Raw genomic sequence first — 10048 nt, forward strand, 5'->3', positions numbered from 1 at the left:
TGACCTCCGGTGCGGTCGGGCGCGGGGTGGGGTCCTCCTCGATCCCGTGGTGCTCCGCGGCGTGACCTCTCTGTCTTCCGGTCGTGAGTAGCCGGGGTGTAGAGGGCGGTCGCGACGGGCACGTTGAGCATCGGCTGGGCGGCGGCAGGTGAGGGGGGCAGCGGCAGGTCTGCTCCGCGAGGCTGGTGAGGGTCGGGCGCAGGAACCGGCGCTGGGCCTCCGATCCCAGTGATATTGAGGCCGGCCGGCGAGGGCTCCGGACTCGGGAGCCGCCGGGTGGCGGTCTCTGTGCCTCCCAGAAGCATCCGGCAGGTCCTCGCCTGCGCTGCGGCGGCCGCGGGCTGGCTTCGGCTCTGACCTTGGAGCGTCCGCTGGCCGCGGGCGCGCACCCTAGGGCAGGTCGCTCTGCGGGCTCCCGGCCACCTTTTCAGACGGTGCTGCGCCACCGCCCCGGGTGTAACGGGGCTCAGGGGCAGGCGTTCGGCGTCCGCCCACGCGCGGGCCAGGCAGGGGGAGAAAACACGGGAAACGGGAACGAGTTCGGCCCTGATGTCATGCTTGTGTTTATTCTGCCCGTAATGGGTATTTTCTGAATGCATTTGGGATCCTTTTCGTCCTCGGTGGGGTCCCCTGAAACGTCCAGTTTTAAGGGAGGGGGAGGTAGGGAGGCTAGGCATGATTCAGTGAAGGCCCAGGTGAGAGGTGGGTCATCCAGGTCATTCGTTGTCCTGCAGGGTTTGGAAGTGGCCCAGGGCCCTGTTTGCAGCCTTTCTCCCGGGTTTCCCCTTCCTGTCTTCTGCACATATTAGGTCTTAAAGCAAATAATGAATGCAGTGCGTGCCACAGTCCCTTTGAACTGTTGACTTTTTTTCTCTGAACAATGGAGCCCATCATAGCGGCACATTCTAGCTTTTCCAGAGTCTCCTTTAAAAATATTTTTCTCTTTGCTTTTTAAGAAAGCCAATGTTTAAAAAACAAAAGGAAAGAAACGATATGCAAAAAACCCCAAAAACTCAGTTTTCTCCGAATTGCCTTAAGTGTATGCATATGGTGCTTGGTTTATAATGAAGCTCCGTTAAAACGTGCTGACTGCTGAGGAAAAATAACCTCATCCTAGGTTAATTTGTGAATTCAGAGTCAGTAATGAAGAAGGGATCAGTTATGCTAGAGGGGAGAAGAAGAAAAAAGAATTGCATTGACTTCCAAAATGCATTGGGGCAAAAAGAATCATTCCTAATAGGTGTTTACGCTTATTCTTAGAGAAGGTACATTTTTATCTTTCAGAATGTTGGCTACCAGAGTATTTAGCCTAATTGGCAAGCGAGCAATTTCCACTTCGGTGTGTGTACGGGCACACGGTAAGTGTAACTTTTCTTTTTGCTCTCCTCTGTTTAAGGCCCTGTGCTGGTGTTTCAAACACAGAGGGCTGAGATGGCTAAGATCCTGGTCACGATGTTGAGGAACTTGAGGGGAGGTATAAATATTTTAATGGGGCATACTTCTAGATTAGAGAGTATTTATGAATCATATAGAATTCTGGTCTGGGTCTTTGCTTATACTGATATTTTCCCCCTTTTCCTTCCCTTCCCATATTTTCAGGTTCAAGTTCAAGTTCCAGCCCTTTTAAGAGATCCCCACTGTACCTGACTTTAACACTCTCTCCCTCCGACAAAACTCCCAGCCACTTACCTTGAACACGGTTTACATTATTGGGACATTGGAAGGGAAGGAGTTTGGACTTCCTCGCCTGAACTGGGTTTAATCTCATTTCTGCCTTGGACTAGTTACTCAAGTTTAGGAATCTGTTTTCTCACTTGAAATATATGTAAAGAGCTTAGTGCAGTGCCTGGCACATAGCAAGTTTAGTTTTGCATTTATCAAGCATCTTCTTTGTACTTGTCACTGTTAGGCACTTAGAATAAAAGAATATGAGATATGAAATCATTCCCCAAGAATGTTTGCAGTCTGGAGAGGGAAGATGCGTGAAGGCAGCGTTTCAGTAAGAGATGGACCCTGAGGAGAAACATTTAGCCTGGCCTCTGGGGTACAGGGGGGGCTTCTGGAGGAGAGGCCTTGCTCTGCCGAAGGGCTAGTAGGTTTAACCTCCCACTCCAGAGGGGAGTGGCATTCCAGGCAGAGGGAAAACAAGCGGAAGGAAGAAGTGCAAGTCAGCATGGCAGGTTGTGTTACTGAGGGGTCGAGGGCAAGGCTTGAGTGGTGGCTGATAAAGGCAGAGAGCAAGGCTTATGTATCCAGGGGCTCAAAAACTGTTGCCTGAGTTGCTTTGTGTGTGAATTTTTCCTTGAAATTGTGTCCTTTAATCGGCAACACTGTTGTCTTACCTTTCTCTATATTGCTGATATAGCTCAGGATAACACTATGGACGTAGACTCTAAAACAGAGCATTTTAGTGAGAGTATTATTGAAGTATGTAGTTTAAATGACTAGGTAATGAAAAAAATCAGTTGTTTAGTTAATACATGCAGAAAGAAGCACTCCTTCACTAAAAGCCTGGCAAGTCATGTAGGACAGAAATTACATTTTGTTTCCATTTTGGTTTTGCTAATATATTTCCTTAGCTTTTAGTTTGTTTGCTTAGTTTAGTTGGTAGTATAATTTACAGAAAGGAAAATTTATCTTTTCTAGGTGTTAAGTTTCTACGGATTTAGGTACACTCACACAGTTGTGTAACAACGACCCCTGTCAGGACATACAACATTTCCGTCACCCCCAAGAGTTCTTTCATGTCCCTTTGGTCGTTCGGATCTTCTGTAAGAAGTCAGCTTGAACCTCCCTTGGTGGCACTGGTCATGACTTATTCTTAGGGTATTGCTTTAGGCAGAGGAAGTCAGATCTAGTCAGTCCCTTCTTGAAGCCCTCCGCTGGCTTCTTGTGTCTGGAGTAAGGTCCGCACGCAGCCTCTGTGGTCTCGTCACGTCAGGCTCAGGATGGCAAAGGGCAGCCCAAACCGGCCCTTCCTGTTGGCTCACGCCCCCAGCCCGCACTGGAGTCCTGCTCCACACATGCGCCAGGCCGGCCCCTCCTGCCTCAGCCCCAGAGGTGTGGATGGTTGCTTCTTTCGAATCATCACCCTCCGTGCAGGTGTTATTTCAGAACAGCCTTTCCTGACCACCTGTCCTGCCTTGCCTTGCCTTGTGCTTCCTTAGAGACTGTGGATTTGGGGTAGTTTGAGTGTCGTCTGCTTCTAGAGCGCCAGCTTTGGAGGCCAGGGACCTGGCCGGGCTTATTCATTGCCGCGTCTCCAGCACACGGTAGGCAGGTGGAGAGAACTGCAGTCCATTAGACAAGTCTCGTCCTTTAATTTTGAAGTTTTACTTGTACAAGTCGTACACGAATACGTGAACCGGTTCTCCACATAAAATAGTACAGTCTGGAGCACCATTGGTAGCCCCTGTGGGAAGTTTGGATGTTTGTGCGGAGACACGTCTGATGGAGAGGGGAGCTCAGATTCCCCAGATTGCCTCAGCCGAGGCTCCCCAGATCCATCCAGGCTGAGGATAGAAATGCTAAAACATGCACTAGAATGCGAAGTCTTTGCTGTCTCTCTTTTTAAAAGGAATTTTGGTGTGTTAAGCTTTCTGTGTCTGTGCTCCGCACTCCCCTCCCCGCCCCCCGTTTACTGCGGGACCAGGCCCAAAGTGCTGAAGAGCCCTTGGCAGCCCTGAGATCACGAATTGGCCATTCTTGTTCTAGAAAGCGCGATTTTATGCTTAGAGTGCTCGAAGGTTATGAGCATTTACGTCTTTATAACAGCTTTATTGAGATGTAATTTACATAACACACATTCACCCGCTAAAGGGTGCACTTCAGTGGTTTTTAGTTCCTTCGCTGAGTTGTGCCATTATCACGCAGTCAATTTTAGAACATTCTCATGACCCTAGTTAACATCTATTTTTAATAACTCGTGTAACCTGAGTGCTTTGCAGTTTTTTCATCATTTTGATAGAGTTTTTAAATTGGAAGGTAATTCTAGCCATTTTCATCTCAGATCCTTTTGGGATAAGGTCGGGTATAAATATATAAGTATGGTAGGCGTTTGCAAGTCACAGATACACATCTAGAGAAATTTTACTGCTTTAAGACTTAAGGTTGTATTTCACTACTGTTAACATGTTTGGGGAGATTTTAATCATTGGGACTAAGCTAAATGGAGGTGAAGCATTTTTGCAGGACTTCATACCTCTAAACCAGTTTGGAACACAACATTTTCTTGCAGATGTAGGGTAGAATTGAACACAGCTTTTTGCAGAGGGAAAACCCTAAATAAAATTGAAGATATTCCCTTTCTTTCCTGCTGTCTGAACTTTCTTCCTCTTTACTGGAAGAATACGTGGGTACACACCCACTTGAAGGCACTAAAATTTCTGACTTTTTGAGCAGAATCCTCATTTTGTCCTCTCCTCTTTCCACTGATAACAACTTGGGTTTAACTTGCCTGGGGTTTTGTGTGTTTAGTTACACATACCTGTGAGTATCTACATGTAACTTAGATTTTTAAAAAGAAAACATAACCCTGATAGTGTTCCGTGACTTGGTGGGTACACAATTGTCTCTCCATTTTGGGCACATGGATCTCCATCGTTCATTGTACTGTTGTAACTTGTTTCCTGCCATGCATGTACCCCTGGTTCCCTTCCTCTGCTTGCCTTTTTCTTTTTTTTTTCCAGATCTCTCATTTCCCAACATTCTCTGTAGTTTATTGTTTGATTCCCACTTCTAGCATGTAGACACTGGTAGGCAGGAATGTTTGCGTTGTTCACTGATGATCCCAGATTGGAGCCACGCTTGGCATACGGTAGGTGCTTGGTAAACCTTTGTTGAACAGGCCAAATGGCTCTGTGATAACGCGTTTCTAAGGAGCACAGCTTCTTAGTGCGTCCTTGCTTGGACACAGGTTATTTGATACTTTGCTGTAATAAGCAGTGGCGCAGTAACCAGCTTTTCATACATCTTTCTTTCTGAACTTTGAACCCTTGTTTCTTTCATGAGGTTTACATTGTTTGTGTTCTTCCCCATTAGTTGGAGTCCCTTGCAGAAGGGCCTTCCCTTAGTCCAGTCTCCAGTCCAGCCCAGGGAACCCGAGCGCCCTCTCTGACCTCTGCATGAACACTGGTCGTTGCAGGCAGTGCCGCCTTGTTAGCGATGCCCCGGCAGGTTTTTGTTTTGCTGCGATGAAAAACGCTGCTGTTACGCATCTGCCAGCCTCACTCTGCTGTCTGGGCCCCTCAGGACAAGCCTGCTCCCTGTTGCACATGACAGTCCTGTGGCTGTTTGGAATGGTGGCCGCAGCCCCTGGGATAACTGACGTTTTCAGGGTGCACATACACGTACTTATTTTGGTTTTTAGAAGTACCGCCTTGTTTGTAACTCTGAACCTATGTGAATTTTCAAATATTTATCCAATGCATGTTTTAGGAAGTGTTGTGAAGAGTGAAGACTATGCTCTCCCGAATTACGTCGACCGGCGTGACTACCCCTTGCCCGATGTGGCCCACGTCAGGGACCTTTCTGCCAGCCAGAAGGCCTTGAAGGAGAAGGAGAAGGCCTCCTGGAGCAGCCTCTCCATTGATGAGAAAGTTGAACGTGGGTATTGAAGGGAAGCAAGGGCAGCTTGTGTTGGGCGAGAATTCTCCTGATTCTGGGCTGCCGCCCAGAACCCAGCGTGCTGGGGAGGGTGGGGTGCTGTGGCCCTGTGGGGCTGTCCAGGGCCCAGGCCCCTGTGTCCAGGCTTGTGGGCTCCAGCCCCCCCGGGGAGGAGCGGGAACAGGGATACAGAGCTGCTGAGCGGGGCTCTGTGGAGGGCTTAGCGTGTGAGTCGCTTCTCGGGGCCTCCCTGGGTGGGACTGGGTTGGCTGTAAATTATTGACGGAAGATCAGCGAAATTTCACTGTCAGGTAGGAAAGAGGCATGAAAGTATTATGGGCTTAAACAGACCCTTAAACCTTAATCTAAAGGAGAAAGAATTTCACTGCTTTTTTTTGCCCAGAGTAAGCTCCATTATGTTATGTTATGAGGCTATGAGGGTTGCCCAGTCCAACAGCAGTAACTTCACGCATCTCCTTCCTTCCCCTTATGTGTGCGTGGGTGCGTCCGGGCCTCAGGCCTGTGTTGTGTTCCTCGCTGTATGTTTGCCGCCCCCGTGTTGTGGGGAGCAGTGATGGAGCCCCGCCGCGAGGAGGGGCTGTTGGTCCCCGTGGCCCTCTGCGCCTGCAGCGCTGTCCTTTCTGTTCCCAGTGTACCGCCTTAAGTTCAAGGAGAGCTTCGCGGAAATGAACAGGAGCACGAACGAGTGGAAGACGGTTGTGGGCGCTGCCATGTTCTTCCTCGGCTTCACTGCTCTCATCCTCATCTGGGAGAAGCTGTACGGTGAGTGGCGGGGAGAGAAGGGGCCGTGTACCCGGAGCGGCTGCATCTTTCAGTGCCCAAGAGTGGGCCGTGGGGCCTTCACACAGAATCGGCGCTTCCGTCCTGGGCTCCACCCCCAGCTTGTTTACCGGGTCTGAGAGACTGGCTCACGTGAACGGAAGTGGTGTGTAAGCCGAGTCTGCTTTATTCTGAGCGGGCCACGCCCGGTCACGCACGGCTTCCTTTGTACAGCACGCCACCTATCCAGTAGTGGTTTCTCTGCTCGCCAGTCAGTTGTCAGAAGAAGGAGTAGTGGAGGTTAGATCAAGGAGAAGGGAACTGTTACGCATCAAGGGCCGTTTCAGCTGTCGGGGAGGGACCGCAGCTCAGTAACCGGAGTTCTGGGTCTGCGGACCTAGCAGTTCGTGCTCAGCCATCGCTGGGGCTGCCTGCTTGCTCGCTCGTGTGCTGCCTGTCCTGCGTTCTCTCCGCCCAGCCGAGGACGCATCGTCCCATTCTCAGGAGGTGTGGTCCTGGGTCTGTGGCCTGCCTGTGGCCACGGGTCGGCGACAGACCTGTGACCCTCTGCTCTCCCCCGCGTCACCTTTGGTTCTGTTTGTGCTCTGTGCTTGCCTGTAGACCCGTTGTCTGTATCCTGTAGACAGGACGTTCTGCTTTTAGCTTAAGTATTTTATTGCTCGCTTTTACAAACGAAGGAATAATTTGCAAATGTCGAGTTGTCAGTGCCCAGAATTCGAAACCAGTGTGTGTGCACGCGTGTGGCTGGCAAGTGGCAGATGACTGCGCTGGTCGGGTCGCCAGTGAGGGGGGAAGACCTCGCCCGTGTGGCGCGTTGGCTCGGCAACACCTTGTCGGGACCGTGTCGCCTCACAAAGCTGTTCTGGGCTGCAGTGTACGGCCCCGTCCCGCACACCTTTGAGGACGAGTGGGTGGCCAAGCAGACCAAGAGGATGCTCGACATGAAGGCGGCCCCGGTCCAGGGCTTCTCAGCCAAGTGGGACTACGAGAGGAGCGAGTGGAAGAAGTAAGGACCCGCCGCTCGCACGCGGAGCCCCCGTCTCCTCCCTGCAGCTCCGCACGTTTACGGCGGTGCTCGTTCCCAGTACCAGTGCTAATAAACGAGCGGTTTACGTGACGTCCTTGTGGCTGGTTCTTTGCTGATAACTGAATGAAATGGAAGCGTCATTTGAAACACAGTACGTTTCTCCCAAGTGTCTGTAGTGAATACATTTTGGGTATAAACGAACTGGCAAAAATAAGTTGTATAAGGGGATAGCATATAAAAACTAAAAATACAGAGTCCTGTGGTATGGGGTGTTTCGACAGGAGATTTTCATGAGCGTTAAATCCCCATCACAGTAGCCAGACTGACAGACCTCCCCGTGGTCGCTTCTCTCCTGGGACTCTCTCCCCTTGAAATTGTGAGTGTTGGTTGGAGTGTGTGACCACGAGATTGGGAAGGGCAGACCGAGTTCTGCGCTCCTGCCTCTTTATCTAAGAAGCAACAGCGAAGCCGGCTGTAGGCCGGGCAGGCGTTAAGGAGCCCTGCCCGAGTCCCCGGCAGGCGTCCTGGGGGGCTCCTCCGTCTGTCCTGTGGTTCTCTCCCCTCGCTCTAACGTCCGTTCCCCTCACTGGGTCCTGGAGCCCCTGCGTGGGGAAGCAGAACAGATTCCGGAACAGAGCTGGTGCAGAGGGGTCTCCCAGCAGCGTTGGTGCAGGGGGGGGGCGGGGGGGAGCTGTGACTGGGAAGGGAAGTTGGTCCCTGGAGCTCGACCAGAGGGATGTCCCAGGAAGTTAGCCTTAGATGGGCTTGTGAGAAGGCTTGAAGCAACCAGTGTGGCAGGAGGAGCAGGGGAGCTGTAGCCCTGATTGCGTATCTCCCGCTGCTCTGGAAATGGCCCTGCTGGCTTGTTCTCAAGGGCCAGCTGACTCCCCGGGAGGCCCTCTGCGGGGAGGACGTGCCGGGAGCTGTGGGGTGCGAGTCTGGCTGTGAGGACCAGCCTGTGGCTCTGGGTGGCTTGGCCCTCCCTAGGGCAGTGCCATTTTCAGCTCCTTCCCAGCGAGAGCTCCTGTGGTGGGGCTGGAGTTCCTGACCCGGCCCCTCACCTGGCTCTGCTGACCCTTGAACGATCACTGGTGGGTCCCCTGCCATGGGCCGGGCGCTCACCGTCTCACTCTCCAGAACGACCCCAAGAGGAAGGGGCCCTTCCTGGGTTGGGTGGTGGAACTGAATGCAGCTAGAGGCCGAGGGCTCTGCCTGAGTGGGAGTGGGGGGTGCTGGAGACTGACCCCCAGACGGCTGCTCCCCTAGAGTGGCTTCACATGGAGTCTCCCTGGGCCTGGGGGCTTCCCCCGACCACATCGGAACCACTCGTGCACTTGCTCAGAGGATGACCACCTGTACCTCAGCGTCAGATTCCAAGATGTGACTGCTGTCCTCTTCTGTCTCTCTGTCTTTGTGGGTTTATGCCTTAAAAAAAAAATCCCTTTACTGCCATTTTAGTGGAAATTCAGCAGGAAACAATGAATGCTCGATCCAGCCCACCATCCTTAAGCTGGAGGTCTGCTGAGCACTTATGGGTGGTCTGCATGTTGTGAGAGTGACGGTGAACACGACCCTTGGGGCTCACCGTTGGGGCTCCCAGGAGCACCGAGGACGAGTGAAACAACAGACAACGTAATTAGAGGGTTCGAGAGGGCTCAGGGCGGTGATGGAGAGGGTGTTTCAGCTGGGGGTGGGAAAAATTTGAGGTCGGTGGTGGGAGACGTCCCCGAGGAGGTAGCCCGTGAGCTGAGACTTGGTGACTCTAGCCCACCCTTGAGCAGAGGCAGGGACGAGGGGGCGTGGGTGGAGACAGTCATGCTTGAAGGACCACGGACAAAGGCCCTGAGGACAGAGCTCACTCGGTTCGAGGGCCTGAAAGACGACCCATGGGGCTGAGACCCTGTGAGGGAGGAGAGGAAGGGTGTGGAGAGCACGGGGGCGCAGGAGAGAGGGCAGGCTGAGCTCTCTCGGGGGGTGCGCTCATGTGGCCGCAGGCTGCCCGGCCCAGGGTGCCTGGGGAGACTTGTGGCTCCTTGTGTGACATGAAGTTGGGGCAGGACTTTGAGAAACACCAAGAAGGCTGACGGGACAGCCACCGGCTTAGCTCCCCGGAGGCCAGAGGGGTCCCTGTCCCCCCCGGGAGTGGGGATTCTTCAGAGTGGGGGTCCCTGACCAGCCCAGGCTTGGGCTCTACCTGGGACCATTGCAAGGCCCTGCTGGGCTGCTGTTCTCACCTGACGCGTGGAGAGCTCCTTGCCGTTTAAAGTGTGTTTCATCCTTTTCTACTACTCTTATTTTTGCCTGTCACTCGGTGCTCACCTTGTTACCAGCTGGCAGCTTTCTACCCTGTAGAACTTAAAAATCATTATGTACAAAGGGACAAGTAACAGCAGACGTATCAGACCCAACCCTAGATGCCAGAAGGCAATGGAACCGTAGTTTCAACTAGAATGATAAAATCAGCTAAACTGTTAACCAAGAGCAAGGGAAAAAAATAAAGATATTCACAGGCAAACACGAAGAGTATTTATTACCAACAGGCCTTTGCTGAGAGAAGCGCTGAAGGACATAGTCCAGGAAGGAGAAAACTGAACTCGGATGGAGTGAGCTGTAAGA

General features: G+C 52.1%; 1 protein-coding gene across 1 annotated transcript; it reads left to right on the forward strand.

The window, feature by feature from the left end:
• The first annotated feature begins 10 nt into the window (after positions 1-10).
• Positions 11-7522, forward strand: COX4I1 (cytochrome c oxidase subunit 4I1). Its single transcript, XM_082438456.1, has 5 exons — positions 11-148; positions 1285-1358; positions 5437-5604; positions 6256-6387; positions 7279-7522. The coding sequence occupies exons 2-5, from the start codon at positions 1286-1288 to the stop codon at positions 7413-7415; spliced, it is 510 nt and encodes a 169-aa protein (XP_082294582.1). The 5' UTR covers positions 11-148; position 1285; the 3' UTR covers positions 7416-7522.
• The last annotated feature ends 2526 nt before the right edge of the window (positions 7523-10048 follow it).

This window comes from Balaenoptera physalus (genome assembly GCF_965194825.1).
Source record: "Balaenoptera physalus genome assembly, chromosome: 19".
NCBI lineage: Eukaryota > Metazoa > Chordata > Mammalia > Artiodactyla > Balaenopteridae > Balaenoptera > Balaenoptera physalus.

What these genes read in the sequence shown, in the direction of transcription:
- COX4I1 (XM_082438456.1), top strand. Translation starts at nt 1,286, where the DNA reads ATGTTGGCTACCAGAGTATTTAGCCTAATTGGCAAGCGAGCAATTTCC. An exon ending in GGTGTGTGTACGGGCACACG is followed by an intron (nt 1,359 to 5,436) that starts GTAAGTGTAACT and finishes TGCATGTTTTAG; the next exon opens with GAAGTGTTGTGAAGAGTGAA. An exon ending in CATTGATGAGAAAGTTGAAC is followed by an intron (nt 5,605 to 6,255) that starts GTGGGTATTGAA and finishes TTCTGTTCCCAG; the next exon opens with TGTACCGCCTTAAGTTCAAG.